The sequence below is a fragment of the Symsagittifera roscoffensis genome, chromosome 5 (assembly GCF_963678635.1).
Source record: "Symsagittifera roscoffensis chromosome 5, txSymRosc1.1, whole genome shotgun sequence".
Lineage (NCBI taxonomy): Eukaryota > Metazoa > Xenacoelomorpha > Acoela > Convolutidae > Symsagittifera > Symsagittifera roscoffensis.
This window is the reverse complement of record NC_087066.1, coordinates 39,425,507-39,452,681: the sequence shown is the minus strand read 5'-3', so window position 1 is coordinate 39,452,681 and position 27,175 is coordinate 39,425,507. Positions and strand designations below refer to the sequence as shown.

General features: G+C 35.7%; 4 protein-coding genes across 5 annotated transcripts in view; 2 read left to right on the top strand and 2 right to left on the bottom strand.

Moving 5' to 3' along the window:
- Positions 1–19,019, bottom strand: part of LOC134845456 (protein FAM98A-like) — a 183,186-nt gene extending 164,167 nt beyond the window's left edge. Inside the window, exon 1 of the mRNA XM_063862344.1 lies at positions 19,001–19,019. The gene's annotated coding sequence lies outside the window, so the exon portion shown is untranslated. The remainder of the gene's footprint in view (positions 1–19,000) is intronic.
- Positions 1–19,021, bottom strand: part of LOC134845457 (U2 small nuclear ribonucleoprotein A'-like) — a 361,634-nt gene extending 342,613 nt beyond the window's left edge. Inside the window, exon 1 of the mRNA XM_063862346.1 lies at positions 19,002–19,021. The gene's annotated coding sequence lies outside the window, so the exon portion shown is untranslated. The remainder of the gene's footprint in view (positions 1–19,001) is intronic.
- On the top strand, positions 1,833–6,228 carry LOC134845451 (hepatoma-derived growth factor-related protein 2-like). Its single transcript, XM_063862338.1, has 4 exons — positions 1,833–2,718; positions 2,893–3,169; positions 3,660–3,967; positions 4,566–6,228. Exons 1-4 carry the CDS (start codon positions 1,840–1,842, stop codon positions 5,709–5,711), a joined length of 2,610 nt encoding a protein of 869 aa, XP_063718408.1. The 5' UTR covers positions 1,833–1,839; the 3' UTR covers positions 5,712–6,228.
- Positions 6,304–27,175, top strand: part of LOC134845450 (uncharacterized) — an 80,617-nt gene continuing 59,745 nt past the window's right edge. For both annotated transcript variants that reach the window (XM_063862337.1, XM_063862336.1), the window contains exons 1-3: positions 6,304–6,809; positions 20,963–21,230; positions 21,852–22,110. In XM_063862337.1, the coding sequence (XP_063718407.1) occupies positions 6,507–6,809; positions 20,963–21,230; positions 21,852–22,110 (830 nt within the window). In that variant the 5' untranslated portion in view covers positions 6,304–6,506. The remainder of the gene's footprint in view (positions 6,810–20,962; positions 21,231–21,851; positions 22,111–27,175) is intronic.

The window sequence follows — 27,175 nt, the reverse complement described above, 5'->3', positions numbered from 1 at the left end:
GATGCATGTGCAGCAATATTTACAGATGAGATCTGTTTTTATGTTTCATTGAGAAAACTGCTTACACTCATTAAGATCTTGTGGTTTTTTTTTTCAAACGTGGACAGTTCGATCATGCTCAGATTTTTTGCGGTTTAAATTTCAATTTTTTCAAGTTCAGTTCAAGTTCATTGCCTAAATGAAACAAATTGTACTCTTCAATTACTAAACCGAAAATGGCGCGAAAAATCGTGAAATACTTCTGGCTTTGAAAAGTGGATTCTCATTTAAAGGTTAACCAGCAGAATAAATTTTATACGTTTTCCCTAATGGGTTTTATTGAGTTAGAAATTGTTTGAGCTTAAACGTGATGTATTCGTTTCTGAAATTAGAATGTTGAAAATCTTCACGAAAAAACAAATACTCTGCAACAAAACCTTTCGAGCCTGTCTTCTTGGCGTAAAACCTTGTTTCAGTGTTTTTGAAAATTTGCTAAATTGATAAAATGGCTTAAAATGATTTAAAAAAAAACTGTTCCGCATTGGTTTTTGATTTGATTTTCCGCATTTGAAAATGTTTTTGTTCATGTAGTTTTATGATAGAATATTTTCACTATGCTTGTATGAGTTAAGTAGATATTTTCGCAAAAAAATGGTTGAAAAATTGTCGTACGATTTTGAAGACTGCACTCACAGGACTCGATTTTAACGAGCAAATAAACAAAATTTTTCTTCCTTTGTCATTTTCTCTGTCACTATTTAAGATGTAGGGTTCAAGTTCTGCCAAATGGTTGATAAAACTTTTTGGAAGAACAGCCGGGCCAAATTTTGAGAAATATTGTTTTGAAGTCGTGAAGTAGGCATAATGAAGTAACTTATTTTTAGAGTTGTTCTTGCTATGATAACACCGGTATGCCACCGATAAACTACAGGTAACAGAATTGAAAGAGTTACTAGGTCCGGCAACAAATAACGGCCAAAATTCATGAATAACTGTGTGCTGATGATCGAGGTCAATAGTTTTGTCCAACTTTATTGTATAAGCTCCAATTTACTTATGTATGTATCGTCGAATTATTTATGATCTTTTTCGACTCCGAACCTAGTAACATTCAATTCTGTTATTTGTCGTTATATTCAAATTCTCTGTTTTGGGAGGATTTTTTCACAGTAAGAAAACTTCTAGTTATGATATATACATCTTAGTTATGATATAATGGTTCTCAATTTTTGGCCCGACTAACTTCCTTTGTTCTATTTTTTAGCAAAGTTTTAACTCTAAGTGAGGAAAAGTTTGTTAATTTGGTCGTCCAAAACAAAAAGTTGCAACTCCTTTGTCCCAAGACTGTAAATCATATTGAATAAATGAGGAAAACCATCTTTTGATATTTTCTTAAAACTTGAAATAGTAGTTATATGCAAAAATTGGCTACCAAAAACTTTCGTACGGCGTCGATTGGTATATCTTGTTAAAAGTTTTCAATCGCAATTAGATGAGAGAATCAATTTTTTAAATGTAAAAGAAGGAAGTCTTTAGGTCTTGATGATTTTTTGTTTGATATTTCGCAGTTTGATTTTTATGTTCACTTCCTTTCCTTTTTTAAATCAAAGCAACAAAAAGAGGACAAATTTAAGGTCTGTAATTTTATCGATTTTCCTGGAAATCGCTGAAATTTTTTCCTTCTTTGTTGAGAGCTTTGTTTTTTCCTTGAGATCGGGAATATTTTTTGCGTTGTCTTGAAGTCCAAAGTTCGTCCCACCAAAATGATAGTCTGAATTATTACAATCCATATTAGATTATGACGGAGTCTGCTAGTATAGCATTTAGTTCAATTAGGTTGACTTTTAAGATGATCAAGTGATGTCTGAAAACACCGACGAAGACTTCAAGGTCGGAGACAAAGCCTGGATCAAACTTCCAGGTTACCCACATTGGCCAGGACGCATAGAGGAACCTAAAAATATCCGCGAACGAAAAAAAGTGCGTCCAGGTTTCTTCCTGGTGTTTTTCTTTGGGACGCATGAAACAGCCATTTGCGCAGTGCACGAATTATATCAATGGAATGAAGAGAATAACAAGAAGTTTTTCGTCGAACGAGACACAGTTTACTTTACTGACAGTCTTTGGGAGGTCGAAAATGATCCTAACGTTAAGCGAGACGCACCAGTGCCGGCTATAACCAAACCACCTGACTTGGAAAATGTGAGCAAATATAATCCGATCGTACCCGCGACATTCTCCGACGGCGAGGGTCCCGCCGAGGACCAAGTTCCAGAAGACGCAAAAGATAGTTCGGACCCCGAGAAAAGTGGGTCGTCGAGTAGTGACCCCGACGCATCATCCAGTTCCAGCAGTAGTTCTAGCTCAGATTCCGACTTCGAAAAAAGAAGGAAAACGAAAAAGAAAACGTTAACTAAGAAAAAAGCGCGCGCAAAAACGAGCGGGAAGAAAGTAAAAGTTGGAGTAACGAAAAAGCCTCAAGTAAAATCGTCGTCATCTAGCAAATCAAAGTCGGCTCAGAACCAGAAAAAGACTCCCGGTGACTCTTCGTCAAGTTCAGACAGTACAGTTGATGACGTAGACGTCTCGTCTTCGAGTGACGAGGAGTCGATTGCCAAGTTCAAGAAGCTCACCTCAACTGCTAAACCACCCGCACCTCGAACTTCGGCAGCCATCATACCAAAGCCATTATCTGCTAAGAAGCCCGATAAGCCGAAAAGTCCGACTAAACCTAAAACGGTAGGATATTTTAAAAGGACTTTGTCCTGCAGACAATTATTATTAGAGTCAAGAAATGTAAATGAATCAAGTATTTTTTCGCGTGCTCAAATGTTGAAAAGGTCAAATATTTTTGCTTTTGAAATTGAAAATAGAAAACCGCTTCGGATTTCTAGTTTAAAATGAGTTTTTTAGGAAATTAAGAAAGAGGGAGGGTCTAGCGACGAAGAAGCAGCACTTAAAAAATTCGCAGCAGCTGAAAACAAGATCGAAAGTGGTCAGAAAGCTGCAGAGGAGCCGGAGGTCAAGGTCAAGCAGATAGAATCGGCAGACGAAAAAGCAGAAGTAGTTGTGAACCAAGATGAGGGAAATTCGAACTTGGCCGCTTTTTTGAGCGAAAGCGACTCCGAGTCAAAACAAGAATCGAAGCGTCAAAAATCACCAGACACCAAAAAGTCATCTTCGTCTTCAAGTATGGTTTTTGACATTTTAGGGATTTATTGAAGCTCTGTGTAACGTTTTTTAAATAGAGTCAAAAAAATGTATTTTCATAGGTAAGCAAGGAGGGCTTGCATCAAACCATTGGGCACTCGGAATGCCGTGCCATATATTTTCAATGACTATCCTCCGCCTCCGTTGCGTGTCAACAAATTATTTTAACGAAAGGTCGGGAGTCTCTCTCGAGAGTCTCTCTGATTCGCGTTCTTGAAATGAGGGAATCGCTCATGCCAGAATAATCGAATGCCCAAAAATTATATCAGCTAAACAAAATTCAGTATCGAAAAGCTCTAAAATCAGTCAGTTTTGAAAGGATCGCTTTTGATCAGTTTTTGGTAAATTTTGAAAGGGCATCAACCAATCATATTCCGGCATTCTCATAGGATATTCGGGAACAAGCATTAGAACTCCCCCCGATTTTTTTGTTAATTGTTGTTTTTCATTGACACATTTAGTTGTTGTAGGTCGTATAAAAACAGAAGGCTCTGTTGGGCTCAAATCACCTAAAATATCCTCTAAACTACTGGAGAGTGGTGATGTCAAGGACGACCAGAGTGTGTCAAGTTCAAAATCAGAGCCAATGGAAGTATCTGAAAAATCGCCAATTTCTGGCAAAAAACGGCCCGAGGAAAAGGAACAGGATGAGGATTCGGACTCGCCACCTTCGAAGAAGCGAGAAAGATCTCCTCAGTCCTCCTCGAATCAGTTGGAAAAGAAATTGAAGCGACACAAAGAGAAAATGGAGCGACAGAAACAGATTAAAGAGCAGATGGTATGACGTTGTTTTAGGGTGATATATAACAAAAGGTGGCAGTTTACTGACAGGTTTTTATTTTTAAAAAATGGTCCGAGTGGGAATCGATCCAGGATCTCCGTGTATTGAGGTAAATGCGTTAGCCTTGACACTAGCCAGTCTGAAAAAACATGAGAATGGAGAGTTTATTAATCAGCTCGGAACTTTAATATCTATCTATTCTTATAAATTTAAATGCGGGGTTCACTATGTCGCCATGTTTAAGTTTTTTCAATGTATTATTTTTGCATGTTTAACGAAATTTTTTTTGCATGTTTAAGCCATATCGTATATTGCAATTCTTCAGAATTTTTTTTTTCGTTTTTCCAGTTTGAATTCAGTGTTTTTTCGCTAAGTTTGAAATTAGCAACCCAGAAATGGGATGCTGTCAAGGTCGACACTAAAGGTTGCAAACTGGGCCTTGAAAACTAAATAGATTGGGTAATCAGATTGAAATTCTTTGCGTGCATTAAATTTTTCCATCGGTCAGTTGGCAATACTTTGTCGTGTGTAGAGCTAGTTTTTGCTCACCATAACGATTTGTAGTATTACCCGTTTGAAGATAATCATTTTTTAGAAAGAGGAATCTGAAAAAGCGGCAGTCAGAAAGCCTTTGATAGAGGAATCGGACAACAGTTCGAATGAAGAAGACGAAAGAGACAAGAGTCGTAAATCAGAACAAGTGCGCAAGATGAAGAGCGCAATCATCATGGATGCGCACAAACTATCTTCCGACAGGGTGCTCGACAAGTTACATTTTGAACTCATGAGATCTTTGACTCAGAAAAGTCTGAATCATGAACGAGCTGTGACGTGTTTAACTGAGATGAAAGATTATCTGACCAGTGAAAATTTGAAAAAGGTTTCGGACGTGTTTACTACTATCAAGAAAATTAGAAAGTACAAAAAAGATGTGGCAGTACAACAGAAAGCGGAAGAGATTTTCAATTCAATGAAATCGCTAGTTTCGCATGCGGACTCGGAAGTTATCAATAAGTTAGTAGAGGAGAAAAAGAAAAGGCACAGTGAAGCTGCAAAGCCACATGAAGGAGCAAAAACTGACTCAGAAACGCACGCAGAAGTCAAATGTGTCCAAACAGAAGCCGCAGAAGTGAATCCAGAGGCTGCGAAAGAGACTACAAAAGAGTCGCAGCCAAAAGAGTCAGAAGTTCTACTGGTGCAAAGTCAGGCAACCGCTAAAACTCAATCTGAAAAAGATGAACATGATAGTAAACTGCCTACAGAGGCTAATAAGAAAGAAGATGTTTCGGATTTGAACTCACACCAGGAAACGGATGAAAAAGAGGTTGAAAAGGAGGAGGAGAATCCAAAGCCACTGGTGTCTGCGAGCACCAAACCAGCCGTGCAATATTTCTTTCTCCGAGGATCAGAACCAGACCCAGGAAGCGGAGCTGGACTCGCGAACAGCGCTGGAGGAGTTGCGAACGTCGGCGAGGATTCGAGTCAATCATCGACAACATCTTCAGTTGAAACAAATGGTCACGCTAAAAGAAATCCAGAAAATCCAATGGATAATGGACCGAGGTTGACGCCGACTCTTGACGAAGCCAGCGGAGATACAATGGACTGTGAACAGGATATCTTGTCGTCGGAGACAAAAGAGAACAATAACAGAGGGAAGGAAGGAGACCGATTTTTAAGTGAGAAGCAAAGTAAAGTGGTGGACCCTGCGATTGACATTGACTCCGAATTAGGGATCTGAAGAAAAGAGTTTTTGAAGGCTCAATAGTGAATCCTGAATTTAGAATGACTCGTGTTTATCCAAACTATATTTTATTTATGATTGTTTTTAAACTCTCTTCTCAAGTCTAAATGCTTATTTTGTTGTCAAGGACGTTGTTTTATCCTCTGCTACTACCGGACCGGGAGTTGAAATTAAAAATGTCGATAAATAAAATCTGTCAACACAAGACATCATGGAGCCGAATGCAAAGTCATTGATTTTTACACGACGCTTTTTTGTCGATAACAATTAAATGATGAAAACTATTGGAAGGTGATGGAGGGGAGTTTTCAGCTAGTTTTCACAAGGAGATTAACTAAAAGTTTTCACCATTGACGTGTGTTGTTTAGTCAACCAAATCTGATTAGCGTTGAATGTTTTGTTGTTTGTCTTGCAATTGCAGAACAATTTATTTGATTACAATTGAGGAAAAGTGACATTTATGCCGTTGATATCCTTGTTTCTTTATTCTTACGAGCAACTAGCTTATTTTTCATCCCCACGTTTTATTCAGCACATGAATATCATTGAGTAATTTAGCAGGAGCATTTTTAGCCTCAAAGTTGCGAATAATTTTATCCATTTTCAGATTATTGTTTTGGTTGTGGGTTATGTAGTTCAGGGTTCGGGTTCTTCCTGCAGGGTGAAGTCTGTTTTTCTATCGAGGTTGTGGCAATCTATTTTTCTACTATCCTGTGAAATTCCTGCGTAAAGCGAAATGGCGAAGTTTATCATCTGTTTGGACTACCGAGTTTTGTAAGACTTGAGCTAACCATGGCGACTACGTTATCAACTTCGAGTAGTGGACCGGCGCCTCTGGCAACCCTAAACCAACCCCCTTTTTTGTCCAAGAACCTTGATCAAACAAGAGTTAGCTGTTCGACGGGTATTAGGAGCACGACCGTGCCTCTACCCGGTGCCTCCAGTGCTTCTTCCGCGGCGGTGGTTAACCCGGAACTCTACGTGAGTCCGGAGTGGCTGGCAGCTCTCCTCAAGAGGTCTTCTGGCTCATCCTCCAACAACTCTCTCAACTCTTCCTCAGTGTGCAGTGATAAAACAAGCAGTATACCATTCAAGGTGAGAAGTCGCATCCATCGAAATTTTTTTTTGTTAACGACCAAGGCGGATTTGGGCTGGTGGGGGGGGGGGGGGGGGCTTCCCCCTCAGGGATTCGACCCCCTGCCGATCCAAGGGTGGGTCCCCTCTTTGTACTATTTTGAGATATCCATCTGTGGTGACGGATCCTAAAAATTTTCCAAAGGCGCCTTCTGCGCCAATATATACTAATTTTGAGGGGGAGCGCGCGCCAAAACCCAATTTTTAGTCAAAATTTTCCTGAAAATTTGACAAAAACGGTCATTTTAATGCTTTAAAGAGATCTCGGAAAATCAATTTTGTCGAACTAAAAAAACTGTAGACAAAATTTTCGTTTGAAAATTACCTTACGCTCAAATTTAAAAATTTTGCGACGTGAATTATGGTTCCTTTCAATATCACTTCAAAATTTTTTTCGATGAATAGAGGGATAGTTACCATCTTCAAAAACCGAAGGGAAAATAGTTTGAAAACTCATGAATTAATTTTTCCTTCAAAAAAGGATTATAATTTTAACGCTTGTGATAAGCACGCGTCATTAAATCGACACATGCATTGTTTCAGGTTAACAACTTAATTAACTGAATCATGTGGTGCCTGGGTTTCTACGCCTCTTAGCGTCGTATAATGCACTTTGGCTGGGTCGGTCTAATCCGTCCAGGCCCTCTTTTTACGCCTAGAAAAGTTGTCTTATATTTTTTTGTCATATTATAGTTTTTCTTATTATTTGTCGGCTCAGTCGCCACAGCAGGGAAGTTTTAGGTGATTTTAGCAACTTTCACGTTCTTTTTAAATCTTTTTGATGTTTTCCTTTATTGGTGCTCGTAATTTAGTTCCAAGAATGTTTGCTGATTTTGTTTACTATTTTAGGACAATTTTGTTGAATTCTAGATCCCGTCATTTTCTTTTATTATTCAGATAAACTGAAAGTTTTCACTTATCATAGTCAAAATTTTTAGAATCATGATTTTATCTGATTTCAAATTTTGAATCATTATTAACATTGGAAAATCTCTACTTTCTGAAAATTTACTATTTCATAAAATTTAGCACTAAATAGTTAGCACTTTTATATAGTTAAATACGGACTTCACTATCTCGTCATGTTTAAGCTTTTTCAACGAATCGTTTTTGCATTTTTTCACTAGTTTAAGCTGTAGCGTATATTGCAATGCTTAAGAAAAATTTTCGATTTGTCCGGTTTATGAATGTAAAGTCAGTTGTAGGGCCCGATTGTAAGGTTGTAGCCACACCAGCAGGTGGTGGGGGGAGGCGCAGAGCAGGTTGGAAGGCAAGCAGGGAAGTGCAAGGAGTTTCAGTCATCGATCTAGCCTGCCATCCGCAGTTCTATCTATATACCAATTCATCTATCTATATATAATTTCGGGTTGATGTCTTTGTATGCCCAGAGGTTGTTATTATGGTCTCCAAATTTCTCATCTCAAATGTTTCCACTCTCCGAGTTTTTCAGTTTTTTGAAGACTGTAGAAAGATTTCTCAGTAGTTTTCAAATGTTTTGAAGGATCCTGCCTATGGTGTTGTACTGTGATGTTACTCCCAAGCGTTGCACATATGGCCTCTATTCACGACTGCTTAATTTTTGTAGTTTTTGAGATATGACGATTTTGTGTTTTTGTTTCAGAAATAGCCAAACTGCGAATTAAACACAACGCTGGATTAAACAGCGATTTTGATGACAGCAATTTTATATGTACGGACTTTGAATTTAAATAATTATATGGAGCAAAAATCTGACTAAAAAAATGAGTAATTTTTTTTTACAAAAAATTATCCGCTTCAGCTTTTCTTACATATTTAAAGTGCAGTTGTATACTGTCAGAATTTGTGGGATCTTGTTTCTGAGTTGAAAATAAGATCTGAACCCAGCAGTCTTGGATATATGAAAGTTTAAGAAAAAATGTTCTCTTCGATATTTTTTTTTCGGCTGTGAAATTACTGAAATTTTTTTTTCTATCCTACAAAATTTTTGTCTTTACTTCAGTCTGAATGTTTGGTAAGGCTTGATTTCCAGGGTGAAATTTTTACACCAACGAGCTTCGAGCGTAGTGTACTCGAACGAAACTTCTTTTTTTCTAACCTAACTTGCAAATAAAAGTGTTCAATTAATTGGTGGCTCTTTTACTATAATCACGATCTGTAGCATTGAAAATTTCATAGCATCTGTTCTCGGCTTTATTTGTGCCTAGTGTTTGTTATCTATTAAGCGTCCGTGGCTCAAAAGTTTGTGCTTGAGACGTCGCAGATGGAATCCGAGACGTAGCCGAATTTTTACTAATTCGAGGCTAATTTCTATTTTTCTTATTGCATAGTCGGTTTTACTATAAACGTAGATTTGGTTTAACGAATTTGGTTGAAGGTTCTTCAAAAAGAAAAATTCAAAAATCTTTAATATTTTAACTGAGCATTATTAACAGAACGGCAATTAATTGTTATGGTAGTCATGTTTAAGAGTAATGAACGTAGTGAAGACTCCTATATAGGTCTTGCTGATTTTTTTTTGTTTTTTTTTCAGGAAAAAGTCTTAAAATATTGATGCACTTAGGTATAATGCACTTTTTGAAATCAATTGAATTCATTTGCTGAAAGTGAGGTAAATAGCACTCTCCAAATACGAATGTGGAAATGGCGCGAAAAAAAAAGCGATTTCTGGTTTCGAAAGTGGAGTTATTTTTTAAGATTTCCCAGCGGGATAAAAACTTTTCCATTTTGATCCAGTTTTCTCAAGTTGGGTTCATGTTATCAAATAAGCGCCAGTCATAAATTTTTCTAGAAAATCAAAGAGCTTAAAGGGCATCTATTTTTTTCTTTGAATTTCGAAAGTTGAGATTTTTTCAAGAAAGTCAGTGTTTTTTTTTTGCTTTCATTACTCTTTTCCAATAGTCGATTAGCTATGTTTTCTGTATTTTTTCAAGTTTTCAAGACGTATTGGAGGCTCTCATGGTGCTGCCAGTTTTTTCATTCAAAAGCATCGAGGAATGACTAATTGCCCTTTAACTGGTGCGGAAGAAGTCGTGCCCTCGAATTGGCTAATTTGGACCGCCGTTTTTTGAAAAGCTTGATTTTGTGATTTTTCAAGCCATTGAACGAATGAAGACAGCTAATTATGCTCTATTTTCTTTTTTCAAGCTGAGCTCAAGTTTCGCTCTCAAGTATCGAAAGATTTTTTAATTGGAAGTCTACGAAAAATATCAGATGAGTGTCAACAGGCGCTTTTAACAGCAAAGAAAAGAACATCGCGGAACACTACTATGTTGTGGGCGTTCTTTGAGCAGTCATCAGTTGTTTTATTGAGAGCTAATTGGCTTAATGTTCTATTAAAACAGTTTTTTTTTGTGATAGAAAATGGTAATAGGGAAATTATTCAAAATATGTGTAGAAAACATGGGGTATGAGTTATCTAGTTTGATAAATGGATATGTAAATGAAGTACCTTTGTTGCCAACAGATTTTTTGACCCCTATGTGCTCTATCCCTGTGACGTTGGTATGATGTATAGAAAAGAAGAGCAGGAAACAATTTTGTGCCAGTTGATATTTTTCTGGCCTTATTTTATGAACTTTGAATTCATTTGGAGGACACTGAATTTGATATACTCTGTATTTTGTGCTGATTTCGATTTGTTTGGTTAAGTGTAGTGCATTGTTATGTTGCGCAGAAGTAAGTCGACGTCAAAAACTTGGGACTAAGTGCACAGTCCCCATCCCCCAACTCGAGGAGGATTTTACACAAGGAGAGGGGGCGGATTTTTAAAGTTTGTCGACCTTTTTTTAGGTTGACTAAACTGATTTTCCGAGTTCTCCCAAAGCAGTAAAAAAGACTCTGTTTTAGCGAAATGTTCTGCGCCGCAGGCAAAATTTCGAAAAAAAAAACAGACCAAAAAGGCACTAGTTTGGCCATTTTTCGGAAAATTTGACCAAAAAAAATCCGTTTTTTCGGCGCGCGCTTTAAAGTCGCCAATGTTTACTTATTTTGATCTCCCCCTAATCCGCTGCTGTGCCTGTGTGTGCGTGCGTGCGTGGAGGGGGGTTGTTCACACGGGACAAAAATTGCACTTTTTTCTGATGTGGAAGATTTATGGAGCGAACCTTTTGCATCTGCTCGGAATTAGGTTTTTTATTCAGTGTTGATGTAAATTTACCGTACAAGCCGAATAACTGGAATGTTTTTATTTCGTTTTCCTTGAGTTGGGTTATCGTAAAACCAAAATTATGAAGACAAAACTTGCTTAGAGATTTAAAAAAAATTGATACATATTGATTTGTTTTGCAAATTCAGTTACTTGTATCAACAAAGTGTCAATCAGTGTGGTGAAAATTTAAAAGATATTCGAGTCCATATATCTGAAATTATAAAATGCGAAAGTTGAGAATTTTTTCAAAAACAAGTAGCTTTTCCTTGCGTGCATTGACTCTTTTCCTATTGTCAATTTAAAATTCTTAAAAACTAGAAACGGCCCCAAGATGCCCGATTATTGGAGTGGCTCCGATTTTGTCAAAAATTAATCCAAATCGAGAATTTCCAGTTTTGTCTGGATAAACAAAAATAAATGTTTCAGACTAAGTGTTTTGCGCTTTTCATTTTCGCATGCATACTTGCAGTGTTGGTAATCATTTAAAAGGCAGTTGTCCCTGCAGTTTTTCAATTTAATTCAATCACCACTTGTGAGACTGAATACTCTTTTGAAATCTGAATTTCATGTAGTCTAAATCCGCAACAGGAGAAGTTGGTTTCTGTGTCAAAAAAGTTCGAGCACAGAATCCAACTACAAATCATTCTAAAAATAGAAGAAAAAAACTTTCTAAAATTAATAGTTGATGTACAAGAAAGGTCATATTAATTTAGAGAATAATTTGCGGAAAGTTATGATAAAATGAGTTACAAAGCCAAACAAAAAAGGCCAGCCGAAATTTAAAAAAAAAAGTTTGATACATTTTTCTCAAATTGGGTCATTTAAAGACAACGATCATGAAAGGCTCATGAAATTCGAAAAAAAGTTGAATTGATTCGTATTTTTGTTAAGAAACTCCATCTGATATTCAATATATGTTTTTCTGTGTCTCACAAGGTTTATTGACACTTTTCTAACTCTCTTATGGCTATCTTTGAAGGTCTTTTTCCTAGTAGTTTTGTTTTTAAGTTTAATTAATTTCATTTATTTTTTCTTTCTTGCAAGTACTCTTTCTTTCTTAACTAAATGTAATAATGATTTTGTCTGATTACAAACTTCTGATAAGGCCTGTTACAATCAGATAGAAAGTATATTTATTTAGAAGTTTGTGCTAAGCTGAATGACTTGGCTGTCACCGGTTTTTAGAGAGTCGATGATGATGATGAACGTAGTTAGACTCTAACTAACATAGGTCGCGATCATTTTTTTCGTCTTTTTTTTTTAGAAAAAGACTTAAAACTTGTTCAGGTTCAATTATGTTTTTCGGCGGTTTGACTTCTGATTTCTTAGTAAGTGCAGTTCGTTTCCTTTGTTAGAGGGCAGTCAAACTCCGCTATTGAACAGCGAAAGTGCAAAGGTCACGAAAAGCATGATCGACTTCTAGTTTCGAAAGTGGAATTTCATTTTCAGATTTCCCAGCAAAATAAAAACTTTGTTTTTGATCAAGGTTTCTCAAATTGAGATAATTTTATTAAAACTGCCAGTCCTAAATTTTTCTAGAAGCTCAAAGAGCTGTAAAGCTGGAAAACTCAGATTTTTTCAAATAAAAGTTTTTTTTCTGATGACTTGTGTTCATTGACTCTTTTCGAACTGTCAGTTGGCTGTTTTAAAATTAAAAGGATTTTTTTTTCCATCTTGTATTGCAAGTATTGCGACGCTCCGCTTCGCTTGGGTGATTTTTTAAGGTTCATTGCGATGTGAATTTTTCTCTTTAACTTAAATTTGATAAAGTAGAAAACCACTAGTTTTACTGTGGTCATGTTTACGGGCTAGATTCGCAGTCTTCTTGTTTTTAAGAAGACAAAAACAAACTAAAGACTTCATTTCAAAAATACGATGAACTAAGGTGCTCGCAGAACGTATGTAGAACTGCTATGTATTTGTATACAGCTGATACACTGTTTTCCCTTGCGATAAGCAAGGGTATTGCAATCGGGTACTTTTGTTCACAAGATTGAAAGTTTTGTCATCTCTAATTTCGTCACAGAACAAAATTGGAGAAGGGATAATTTTGGAGCACGAATGCAATTTAAATGCCCGTTCTTGAATTTTTTATGTTGGTTGCAGATTTACCAACTGCGATTTCAGTATATTAGTTTTTTTTCGTTTTTGTTTCTTTTTTTCTTTTTATTCGGCTTAAACTGTTTCGGCTGATAATGTATCGGCTTAGAGACTTTTTTTGGTCGTTTGAGGATTGAAAATGTTTTATCTAATAATAGCAATTTTTTTCGGTACATTGTGTGTCTGCTCAAGAATTGTTGGCTCTGTTACGGTTTTGTTTTGATGCTTATATAACTTTCAGTTGTCATAGATCTTGGCATGTTTTTATGAAAAGAACATTTATTGAAGACAAAATCAAACAAATTTGGAAAAAATTTTGGTAGATCAATTTTTTCGATATTTTTTTCTACGGCTTTCATCTCTCTTTTTCTCGATTAGTTTGTCATATTATGTATGGGTTTTATCGCATGTAGAGAGATGCTTTGTTTCGCAGCTCTTTGTTGAGTTCCAAAGGTGCAAGTTTTTCAGCTCGAAGATTTCGGATGTTTTTATAATTGTTTTGAGAAAAAATATTTGAAATTGTCGGTTTGTCGGTTAATCTGCAAGTAGTGAGCGTCATTCATTTTTCTGTTGCGAAATTTATATCCTTAAGCGCCAGGAGCAAGTTTGAGCTGTTCAAATTTTTGAATGAAAACCATTTTAAGGGATTTTCAACTAAACATGCATTTTTGCTGCTGATTTAACTCTTTGAATTCTTGTTTTACATATATTATTGAAAAGCTCGGTTGCGAGAATTACCAAAGGATATCCACCTCAATTTCCCCGCGCTGGGTAAAAATTGCCGCTTTCTTTTCTTAAGAACGCGTTTACATTAGGTATTTTTGCTCATTAGTAGCTGAATAATAAACGTCATTAGCTACCGGAATTTCAAAACAATTTAAATACGCTTCTGGGCTGAAAATATTGAAGACTTTTTTGTACAAATTATTCTGAGAAATTCTAAGGCATGGGAAGCTAATATGGATTTCTTGAGGGATGGGAAGCTACTATGGATTACTATCGTTTTGTTTTCACGTGATTGTAGGGGTAGAAAACTTAGAAGGATCAAGTATGGCATCAAAATATAGCTGTTTAGACGTGATTTGGATCGAAAATAGAAGAAAAACATATTTCTCTCGTATAATTTAAACATCAAACAAGCTTAGAAGGTAAATAATCTTAATTAAATGAAGCTTTTAAGGTTTTGTGAAACAACTCAAATGCTATCGAAACTTAAACAGCACAATTTTTGATATGGCGCGATTTTAGAATGCGTTTGTTGGCTTTTTGACACCTTGGAATTTTAGGAAATCCTTTGAAAATAATTCTAGTTGAATTATGAAAAAATAATCATAAATTGGGCATATGTTCCCCGTCTAGTGAACAATTTGGACCCTTTTCCTAAAAATCTCTGTTTTAAAGGTTTATGGATGCTTTCCTTGCCGAGATCTTTTATCAGTAATTTCAATTCAGTAAGCTAAGCGCATAGTTCTTCTTTGTAAAAATTGATGAGGTACTAAATGGACAGGCGTTAGTACTAAAATCAGACATGTAATAACATTTTTTGCTGCCCCCTATGGTATTACACGAATTTTAGTACAAAAGGAAAGTTTCTTAACGACGAAAATTTGATCTTACAGCAAACTTAAGCAGTTCATAATTATGCAGTTCATGGACCGTTAAATAATTTTGTGCCCCGAAACTCAACCGTAAAACTTCCAAAGTTTTTTTTCGAGCGATAGTTTTTTTAAATTTAGGTGGTACAAAAACAGTACGGTGAAAGAAAGAAAAGAAAGAAAGAATTTATTTCTCCAAAGTTATAATAAAACATCAAAATAGACACAAGGCACATTGAGCGTCCACTTATAGTCTACCCGGTTTACATCAACAATTCAGGTTATTTAAACAAAATAATGATAAAAATAAAATATATTTTTGATTTTTTGATATTTTCATTAAAAAGGCGATATTTCGGATATAATAAAACTATTGGGGGCAGTCCTTCTATTGGAGCACTGTCACCGTTGTTGGAGGATATATGTAATTGTGGAAGAAAAAAAAAACAGCGATATCTCGAAAACTACAAGTATTTGGAGGCTCATATTTTCAGGGTATATTCGCAGCTCATATATGGTTGTCGTGTAGCATTTAACCACTGCATTGAAAAAAAAGGGGAACGTTAATTAAAAATATATTTAGTTAGATCGCAATTACCCAGAATAAAGCTATCCCTAAAATTGTGGATTAAAATTATTACCTCATTTTTAGTCATCTTTTCAATATTTTGGGGCAGTAAATTATTCTCGTTGAGCAAATTAAGTAATTTCGAACCTCGATTAGTCAGTAAATTTGCTTTAGTGTTATTCTTACAACAATGGGTAACAAATGAAGTATATTTGGATTTCCTTGTGTTGTAGCTGTAACGTTTCAAAGAAAACATTGTATTCAAAAAAAGAGTAGAATGTTTTTGATTCAAAGAACGAATGCAAAACTTTAACAGATCATAGATGTATAGCTCATGAACCGTTAAAATCTTATTATCTATCAGAGCTTCCGTTATGCTATCATATTTATTTTTGAAATAAATCATTCGAACAATTTTCCGTTGAAGAATTAATATTTGGTTTAAATTTGAAAAACTGGTTCCACCATAGACTAGTATGCCGTGCTGTATTACAGGCTTAACATTCGACTGATAATACTTTAATAAAATGGAATTTGGAACATAATGACGCATCTTAGAAATAACTCCGCAGTGCCTACCCAATTTTGTTTTAATTTTTTGAAAATGATGAAAAAATGACAGTTTGCTGTCTAAAACAACTCCCAGATATTTACAGGAAGGTTCAGGCTTATACACAGTTTCAAGTAGTTTAATATCGATATTAGAAGCACTTGTTTTTTTTTTTTAAAACTAATTACAGTTGTTTTGTCAGTGTTTATTGTTAATTTATTTGCACACAGCCAGTTCGCGACGTTTGTCAAGTCATTTTGAAATATTTCGATGCTGGAGCTTCTGCTAGTGATATTAGTATCATCCGCAAATAGGAAAACATCGGAATGTGAAGTTACATCATTTAAATCATTGATATATATATATAAGGAAAAGTAGAGGACCTAGAACCGAACCCTGCGGTATTCCGGTTTTTATAGGTAACCAATCCGATGTATAATCATTGATATGAACACATTGATGTCTTTCCGAGAGATAGCAATTTCCACGTTTTCCATATTTTTCCATTTTTGACAAAGGGATTTTATGATTCAGATCAATAAAAAGACTACAATTAATGATTTTATCATTGCCTAGCCGAATGCGTTCAGTCAATTCTGCTAAGGCATCTATTGTCGCATATTTTTCACGGAAACCAAACTGACGATCGTACAATAGGTCGAACTTGTCTAGATAATTGTATATACGAGAGTGCATAAGTTTTTCAAAAACCTTGCTGATACTACTTAATAGTGCAATCGGACGATAGTTATTCATATCTGATCTGCTTTCGGCTTTATGAAGCGGTAAGATTTTTGCCAGTTTAAGATTTTTTGGAAATATGCCCGAATTGAAAGACAAATTACATAAGTATGTAAGATATGGAGCTATGACATAGCAACTTCTAATCATAAGCAAGTTACTGATCTCATCTATTCCACAAGTTTGTTTGGGTTTTAAATCGTTTATGGTATTTATTACTTCCACAAAAGAACAGTTGAAAAGGAAAATTGATTTATCGGAATCATGATTAGTCAAGATTTCATTCACCGGCTTTATTGACTCAGCGAGTTTTTCGCCTATTGTGTCAAAATATTCATTAAAACAATTAGATATTGATATGATATCTGATGTATACTCACCATTAACCGATAGATTTGTAATACGGGATCTCTTTGTTGATTTACCTGTTACTTCATTAAGAACTTTAAATATTTGTCTCGAGTCTCCAATACATTTATTGAATCTGCTATAGTATTACTCTTTTTTGGTTACCCTTATTAGTTTTTCAACTTTATGACGCTCTTGAATAAATGCTTCTTTTTTCTTGGTATTCAATTTGTCATATTTCCATAGTTTGTATAGTCGATTCCTTTTTGAAATCGAAATTTTGACCTTTTTATTAAACCATGGCGCGTTTGACTTAGTTTTTAATGTTTTATTTCGTATAGGAGCAAATAACTCTACCGATTCAAATAGGCATTTATAAAATTCTTCATAAGCATCATCAATGTTATCATTATTTACAAGATTGGTTGTCTCCAGTTTTTGCTTCAGGACTTGGTTAAAATCGGAAAGTGTTTTCTCTTTCATAAGAAACGACATATCGCGGTATAAATTATTTATATCGAAAAGCCTTTCATTGAAATCTGTTTGTAAAGTTACGGGATAGTGATCAGAAAAACATTCATTATCAAGCACTTTAATGATTGGGTTATCAATTTTTCGGGTTATGAGTGATCTAAACAAGATTCAGTCAATTCACATAACCTTGTTGTACTTTTAGCTAAGAGCTCAAAGCCATTAGCTGTTTTTGAGTTGAAAGATGATTGCTGGAGATTATTTAATCTGAGAGTGTTAATATTAAAATCACCTGCTAATACAATAGGTATATTCTTTTGAGCAAGTATTTCTAATTCTTTATCCAGTTCTTCGATAAACTTATTTTTATCATAACGAGGTGGTATGTAGGCTACAATTAGTATAATTTTATTGCCTCCAATTTTGGCCAGTATTGCCACAGACTCAGGTAAGCTACAGTCAAACCTATCAATTAGATTAACTTTTTCATCGAGTTGAATCATAGTCCCGCCGCCTCGTGTGTTACTATTAGATATTACGGTTTGGAAGCCTTTGATTTTATACATATTAATATTATCGTTTTCATTCAACCACGTTTCAGTTAGGAAAAGAATATTAATAGGAGACTCGAGACTACTTAGAAGTGCTTCTAAATCATCCTGGTGTTTTTAATAGATCGAACATTAGATAATAGAAAATTAACATTAATACTAGCACCACTGAATTCATATTTTCTGTTTTCAAGGATCGCTTTGTCCATTTGAATTCCCGAAAACACAGTTAAAGCACTTTAACACGTTATCTATGCTGTAATCCAGAAAGTCGCCGCCCTCCCAAAGTCCATTGATCTTATAGATTCTTTGATCTTCCTTCCAGATAAAATATATAGTCCCTTCTCGTGTCCATGTTGATTGAATCCTTTCGTCTGTTTTCATAATACGTAAAAAGTTAACCCGCGCTGTGCTTAAATCTTCGAATATCTTTACATCACCAAATCCATTAATTTGAGATAAAGTTCGTTTTTTGCGAAGAAGGTCAATCTTTTTGATTCGCCGCGAAAATCTGATAATCACAGGCTTGTCTCTGCCGGATCTGGTTGGCAGCCTGTGTGCAATGGAAATATCGGTATGGGTTATCTTTGCGTCAATTGCGTCTCCAACACTTATTACTTTATTGATTGTTGTTTCCACTTGTTCTCGTTTTCCATCATTACTCAAGGTTTCTGACAGGCCTATGATCTTCACGTTATCTCTACGATTGTAGCTTTCTAATAGTTCCGCTTCTGATAGGGTTCTCAAAGCTTCTCTCTTTTCCAGCTTGGAAATCTCTTCTTTCGTCCACAACATCATTTCGTTTTTCAAGTTAGATAAGGCTGTTCCAATCGCCGTCTCAACAGCGCTCTTGATTTGTTCTTTTATATTTTCGATCATCTTCGGCATTAACAAATTAACTGAATTAGTAATTGCATCTTCCACTTGCTTCAAAATGTCTAGTTGTCCTGCACCATTATCTTCTGCGCAGGGACTGAGTTCAATAAAGGGTCTCTTGTTCGTTGAGCTGCAAATTGGTGTCTGAACATGATATTTTAGCGTGGACATTTCGTCTTGAGGACCATCAACATCAACAGTTTTCATCTCCGTCTCTGAAACTATTTAATAAGTTTATCACAACAATTAGGCTGCTTTAACTTCTACCTCCATATATAAGTATTATTTTTTGAGTTATTGTTTTTTTTATTGGAAACAGTGTTTCAAAACTTATTTACTAAGGGACATTGTCTCATTTTTGGAACTATTTTTTGAGTATATGTGAATGACTAAATGCGCACATGAATTGGAAATTTAAATCTTTGTTGTATCCGTTACAAGAGGAATTGGAAGCACTTTAAGATGCTCAGCGAAAGTTAAATTTTTTGGTGTTAAGCCGTGTACTGGCTGCACTTAGATCTTTATTAAATTCTTTCAAAAAAAATTGATGCCTATTTTTGTAGTCAATCAGTCCGGGGCCCTACCAGGTGATTGATTATTCAAGCTTGAACTAGATAGATCTCTCTGAATTATAATGAACTAATTAAGCTATGGCTATCTTGCAAACTCTGACCTTGAACATTGCAGCGCACATGCAATATGAACTCGCAATCTTTCCTGCTGCTATATTTATATCATCCGCAAAGAAATTTTTAAAACAAGTAAAGGTTTTCAAAGAAGTTCTGTGTCCAGAATTGGTCCGAGGTTTTTGGTCATCATATTTTTGTTTGGCTCATTGCATGTTTTTCTATACAAATATAATCAAGCTCAATTTGTAAGATACATTTTATGAAATGCTTTCTAAATTTGAACAATGCTTCTTAAAGCCAGCGTAATGTAATAAAACGACTTTTCTTTTTTAACTTAAGTCGCAAATATTGCTGCCACTTTTGGGGCACCTTTACGGCTTTTTGATAGCATGTGATTTGACATTCGATTTGTAATTAGTTAACAGAATTGTTGCAATTTTTATTCATAAAATGAGAACCGAAAAAGCTATTTTACACAGTACAATAATAAAAACTCGATTTCAGAAATTTTCTTACTCAATATATCTCGCAATATTTTTTATTTATTTAATATTTTTGAAATGCATAACTTGTACATAATTTGGCTATACGCTTTCATTTTTATTACATGCAAAGTTAGTGTGGATGCCCAGCTTGTTACATTTCAAATTATTACTTGCAAAATTGTACCTCTGTTTTTGGTGTTACTTTTGCTGCATTGTATTGGCAATTTATTAGAATTTGTTGCTGGTTAATTTTTGGTTAGTGTTAGCAAATTATCGAGGGCTCGCGGTCAGATACAAGTACAGGGACTCTACATCTCCTGGTCGTATGATTGAGTCCGCCGCAGTAAAAGTTTTACTTTTCAAGGCTTATTTATTCTTTTTTTAAGAGTAATGAACGCAGTGAAGACTCTTGTATAGGTTTTGGTGATTTTTTGTCAGGAAAAGTCTTAAAATTTGTTCGCACTTACTTTTGATTTTTCGAGGTTTGGCTGGTGATTTGTTAAAAGGAAGGCAAAATTCACTATCGAACAGCAAACGTTTAATGGTCTAGAAAAACGTTTCGAAAGTGGAATTTAATTATCAGATTTCTCAGCGAAGTAAAATCTTTATACATTGATCCAGATTTTTGTTCAAATTGGGTAAATTTCTTGAAAAAATTGTCAATTGTAAGTTCTAGAAAATCAAAGAGGCTTAAGGCCATCTATTTTTATCTTTGAAAGTCAGTTTTTTTTCCGTTTCTTTGCGTTCATTAATCTTTTCCAACTGCGAGTTGGCTATATTTTCTTATTTCATCTTATAGAGCTTCTTTTATGTAGTTTTGCTAGTGGTTGTGAAGCGCATCGCAGCTTCGCCTCTGTGTTTTAAAATGTTTTCGAAATTTAGAGCTGATTTGATTTTCAAATTAACCTAGTTTCTTATTGTTTTTTTTTATTTGGTCGAAATTGTAGCAAATTTATAATTTCTAGCTTTTTGGAACGCATTTTAACTTTTTTCTTTGTTTTTTTTTGTCCGATCTAATATTCAACTGTGACATCAGACTAAAATTGTTGCTATCTACTGTGTGTATTGTAGGTGTTCGACATCCGTCCATCGCAGTTCTTCTCAGCGTCGCGCATTAAAGGAGCCATCCACCTACAACTGCCCAACCTCATCCTCCGAAGACTCCGACGGGGTCCGGTGCGACTGTCCTCTCTGATGTCGGACTCGGACAGCCGACAAGAGTTGGAGAGACACTCAGAATGTAACACTATCACAATTGTCCTCTATGAGGAGTCTCCGATGGTACAGCTGCTGGTCAAGAACTTCTCAGAATTAGGTTTCCACACCAAAGTGCTAAAAGGTAACTACCATAATAACAGTATTGGAATGTATGCCCATTAAATACAGATGGGTTCTCCTGCGTTTGTACATTTTCGTACTAGTTTTTTTTTCTTCAGGAAACTCAATTGTCGTGCTTGTATCGATCCGTTGCCAAGTGCTTATCGAGGTTTTGGAAAAACGCGACTATTTGCTGCGTTTGGATAAAGTAAAAAGTCAAGCATTCAAGAAAGGCAACGATTCGTCGCGTTTTGAAAAACAACAAATCGCATATAGACAACAAATTTTGTCGATCTTTTTTTAGGATGACCAAATTGATTTTTCGAGCACTCCCAATAAAGATCCCATTTTGACTAAAAATTTTGCGTCGTACGCAAATATTTGAAAAACAGGTAAAAAAAGCTGTTTTGGGCACTTTTTGGAAAATTTTGACCAAACAATTGCGTTTTTTCGCGCGCACTCCCCTTCAAAATTAGTATACATTGGCGCCAAAGGCGCCTTTGAATAAGTAAGGGTTAGTCGGCCGAAAATAGATGTCATAAAATAATAACAGAAAAGGGGGACCCTTGGGTTGGTGAGAGGCTCACATACCTGACTGGAAAGCTTTAGCAAATCCCCCGCCTAAATCCGCCTCTGGTTTTAGGTAACTTTGCCAACTTTGAAAACCTCTACCCCGAACTCTGTGAGCGCACACTACCAAATGACCCCTCCTTGTTCCACCCGTCGCAGCAGGGCGTGGCCAATGGGGTAGGAGGGGGTCTGAGTTTGAGTCAGGGTCAGGAGGAGATGATGAAAGCTGGCGGCAATAGTGGGGGCTTCTCCCAATCTGCCAATGCAGGCGACATCCGGATCCCACTGTGCAACCTCAGAATATCATGCAGTCAACCAGTCACCCCTGCCAAGTGAGTTGAAGTACCGTTTTTAAGCGAATCCAAACATGGTACCTACACTTGCATAGGTCCTGTGAATCTACGAGATTTTCTTAACTAGGTCTCAACTACTGCTGTTTTTGATTTGAATTTATGACCTTAATAACGCAAACAACGCTTCTGTTATAATGAACGTCCACGTTTTCAATGTAACTTTATCGTAATTACCAGCATGTGCGAAAATTTGAGTAGTTGTGAAACTTTTTGTGGACTCAGTGGTCCGATGGTACTGTTTGCATTCCAAGAGTAGTTGCTAGATCGGTTCCCGCTCTTACAGGTTCATTTTGAAGGCTTGCTTTCTTCCATGGCTTATTCTTTGTTACAATTTGTTACGTATTGTCTTAAAATTTTATCTGATTTTGGATAATAAAGTTTATTGAAACAAATGCAAAGTTTGAATTTGACTGTTTCCACGACCAAACGAGTGTATTATAATGTGAGTTCTTTTTGTTGAACCTAAGTCGAACATGTTTGTGCTCAATTCTTAAATTTGTGTTTTTCTCAATTCCAATTTCGCGAGTTACTTATTAGCATGCGTTTTATCCGACTTTTCAAAACGTTTTCTTTGCGACCTAAGTTTCTCATTTTGTTTGCTGCTCGTTAATTGCAGAATTTTTGGAGGATGTTCAACAAATTGCCAAATCTACAAACCGCTATTTCTTAATTTATTTTATTAAGACCGTTTATCCACGGGGTAAAGGACCAACACAAGTGCTGTTCAGCTCATCACGGCGAACCGCTGTTGTGCCCCTGTTTAAGAACTACATGCTATTTTTCTGGTTATTTTTCTGGGCTGGGTAATGTTGCTTCACCCTCAAGCAACGAGCACGGATCCTGGTGGGCCTCGAACATCCGACCTTCCGATTGAGAGGCGGAGACGTAACCACTTCACCGCCGCTCCCCTTTTCTTGAAGCCAAAATTACACCAGAAGGACAAAAATTACATCAAATTGCGTAACAATTGCATAACAACAGTGACAGTTTGTTGTTACGTTGCATAACAATATTAGTTTTTGGCTTGGAATGGTAATTTTTATTTTGACGTGTTGACTATTCGGCTTGTTAGCCTACCACCGCTTTTAAACCAGATTGAGGTTTTTATCAGTTTAATCCAAAACACTGCATGTTTCAACCAATTTGAGCGAATATATTATGAATCTGTGGTTTTTTGCCCGATTTTTGGTTCAAATGAAGCGATCTAAAAACAATTCAAAGTAAAGAAAATAAACATTTTGTCGCATTAGTTAGATGAGCAAAATTAAATAATCACGATTGCGATTACTTTCTATAGCGTCTTAGAATTTTTTGGATCCATGTAGTATGTATGTTTTTCCGGATTTACACAAGCCAAGCGTAGTGTATTATTACGAAGTATTTTTTTCTAACTTAAGTCGCAAATGAAAGTGCCCATTTGGTTCAAACATAACCAATTTAAAAGCTTAGGTGGCTGTTTTATTTTTGGCCTTCGTTAGGTCCTGTTTGAAAAAAAAACAGGTATTATGAAAACGTATGCAAACCTATTTTAAAAAATTTTTTTTTGCGACGCTTTGGAAATATTCTCCATTTTTCGCAGAAATATCAATTTTTCTCAACTACTGGACCAATTTTCAAAAAGGTACCAATGGAAAAACCGGCTGCTTTTTTATGTGCTCGCGTTTTGTGCTAGTCTGTTCTTGTTTTACCCTACGTTCTACGGCCTTCAAAAGTTCCAGTGGAGGGGTTTTTGACCTATTTGGCTTAAATTTTTTCATCTCAAATTTTAAATGCACAAAACTGAGTTGAGGGTGTCAATAAAAAAAAAACTCTGATGATCTCCTCTTGTCAAGCGGCTATTCCCTTAATTCGATAGAAAAATATTATGGCCTCAAACAAGCCCATTCTGTGACATATTGTTTTTTTCAAGAGATGGATTTTTCTTAAAAACTGTTCTTCCAAATCGGAGACTAAGGGTTTAACCGGAAGAAAAATTATTTTTGAAAATCTTCCCTGCGCAAGCGGCTATGCCCTGCCTTTTGAAAAAAATATACGGCCTTAGAAAATGTCCAATTTTTGCCTGTTTCTTGGAAAACTTTCTTAAAAGAAACTAAGCTGCTGATTCTTAGGTTTATAGTTCATTCAAACGAACATAATGCTTCGATTTTCCGTGAGCAATCTGTTTTACCCTATTTATTTGTAGAAAAACTGATATGGACTTCGGAAATTTTTTTTAGAAAGTTCATCACTTTTCTCGAAAACTACTACTTAAGTCTGATATCAAGGTTTCATTCTAAAAATCAGGGTGCGGAAGTCTTCACTGCATCAGAGGTTATTCCTATGCTTGAGTAGAGAGAAGTTTATGGATTGAGGAAAAGTCGCTTTTTCGAAAAATACTCAACCACAGCAAATCTGAGATAAAGACTTCAATTGAAAAAAGAACTAGTAGTTTTCTCTTTTAAATAAGCGTCTCATCTCCTGCTTAGGCAGAGAAATCGCTAGCGTTTTGCGTAAAGTCCTGTTTTTGAAAATTACGCTTTTCCGTATCAGTACAATATATGGTTAAAAGTATTAAAACAGGTGGATTCAGCGTTAGCTGGGCCACTAGTTTCCTTCTTAGCAACCGAGGCGCAGATGTGAGGACGTGAGACTCCGAATCAACATGTCAGAGTTTCAAATCCTGATCATTGAAATGTTATTATTTTTTTTCGAATTTTTGCTGCGTAACATTGCAACATTGGCAATTTGATAGGAATTGTAGCTGCTATATTAGTGGCTACTGTTAGTAAATACAAGCGGTCGTGGAGCAAATGTGAGAACTTGATACTCCTAGCCTCATTAACTTTTTTTCTCAAGGCATATTTTTAATTTTTTCCTTATTTCACTTTGATTCGCTTGTTTAGAGCTCTTTTTTTTGCATTCTCCTCGCTTGTGTTTGCGAAGCGCAGTTCGTATCTCTGTAATTTTTACTTTGGGGTAATTGTCATTAATTGTTTATGATAAGCAGTGCGAAGCACCGATTGGTCTCTGCGTTAATTTATGGTATGCTTTTTTTTTAAAACAAAAAGGTGTTAGGATTTAGACTGCTTTGTAGAGAGTGGTATTTAAGTGTCTATCTGCTCTTGGACGAGTTCTGTTGTTCAACTATTCTTCAGTGCGACCTCCCTAAAATAGGCTACCGCATTGATCGCATTCCTTTTTTGTACGAATATCGGCTATTCAGTAATCATAGCAATTTGAAACTAACTTCATTTGACTTTTAGTCGCGTCAGATTTGATTTTTTACGTTTTTGATTGAAGCCCTTACATTTTTCATTCCGGTTTTGAAATTCCTTAAATCCTTCTTAATATCTCCGGCCTTCATTCCGTGGGGAGAGAGATGTCATCCATTTTGCCGTAATGGGTCTCAACTTGAGGAGGTGATTGACACTGGGACTTCTCCAACCATGACAGAAGTGTGATTCGAACCCACGACTTTAGTGTTAAAGGCAGGGCGTCTATCAAAATAACTTTTTAAAAGTTGGGCAAGTTTCGAGAAAATTGGTCTGACGTCTTAGTCATCGTGTTTTTTTTACAGCTAGGCCAGAAGAAAATAGTCACATCTGGTCGTAAGATATTAAAATACTTATTTTAAGATTAAATTATCTAAAAAGCATGATAGAAATGTTTAAGAACGCTTCAGCAAGATGTGATTACACGACGTATTTCAGGCTCTTTGAGAAGCCCATGAACTTCAAATTTGAATATAGAAGGACACTTTCTAATATTTTTTTTGCAAATGTCATTTTTTTGCTTGTTCTTAAGAAGACACTAAGCCATTACCGCTGATATTTGGTGGCACCATTCTGTGCAACTTGTATTGCAACCAGTTATTGTATAATACTAATTTGTTTAACAAAGCGCAAAGTTAGCTGAGCTCCTTGTCTGAATCAGCTAAATGATAAATCAATAAATTGATTTTTTATCCGATGATTGATATGTTATTAATGTCCCTTTCAAGAATGTCCCATCGTTGATTAAATTCTAATTTTGATATGCTATTGATTTTCATTTCAAGAATGTCCCATTGATGATTATTTTTTAATTTTTTGGATTAATTTTCTAGGTGTTGATTTATGTAGATCAGCATATATGAACAATCCTCAAAAACGATGACCCGGAGTGAAATGTGACAGACGATGTCATAATTGTACGATTTCTATAAATAGTAAATGCTGGTTTTTTCTATGTTGTACCATAAGCCATTAAAAATGTTCAATTAGAATTTCGCCCTATTGATATTCTGAAATCATCAAAATTTCATAATACAAAAAGGGAAATGGAATCTTTATTTAAAGATGACTAAGTGTGGGAAGACTTTTTGTTAAAACTCTGAAATGGACATATGTAAGTAGAAAAGATGCTGCAACAATTGTTCATTACCAGTCAAAAAACGGAAACCTGTGGGTAAGGCTAATGTAACTGTTTATACCGATTAAGATAGAAAGTAGATCCCATCTTGCTAATGGTAAGGTTTTTAATTTTCTGAAAATGACGTCAATAAGCAAAGTAATGCAGGCCGATACTGACTAGATTTCTGTTAGACATTTTGTTTACACAATAATTTTTTTCTTCTCAGCAATTAATGGGCGTATTCTACGTTTAATTTATACCTGTTCTAAATGAAACTTTTAAAACAACGATTTAAAGAAGGAAGGAAAACTCCACCATCGAACATCGAAAGTTTAAAGGTCACTAAAAACGTGATTGATTTCTAAAATGGAGCTTAATTATCAGATTTCCGAACGAAATAAGAGTTAAACTTATTGATCCCTTTTTCTCAAACTGGGTTAGTTATATCAAGAAAGTGTCAATAATAATTTGTTCTGGAATTTCAAAGCGCTTAAAGGCATCCAATTTTTTGAAGTTCGAAAGTTGACATTTTTTCAAAAAACAAGTCAGTTTTTTTCGGTCTTCGAGCTCGTGCTCACTTTTCTAACTGGCAGTAGGCTGTGGACAAGAAATGCGACCGATTTGTGTGGACAAAAATGCGACCTGGTTGGTTTTATTAGAAGAGTGTCAAAGA

Bases quoted from the DNA above. Each gene is read 5' to 3' on its own strand.
- LOC134845451 (XM_063862338.1), top strand. From the start codon at position 1,840: ATGTCTGAAAACACCGACGAAGACTTCAAGGTCGGAGACAAAGCCTGG. The intron at 3,170-3,659 runs GTATGGTTTTTG...TAGTTGTTGTAG, and splicing joins AAAGTCATCTTCGTCTTCAA to GTCGTATAAAAACAGAAGGC. The intron at 3,968-4,565 runs GTATGACGTTGT...ATCATTTTTTAG, and splicing joins AACAGATTAAAGAGCAGATG to AAAGAGGAATCTGAAAAAGC.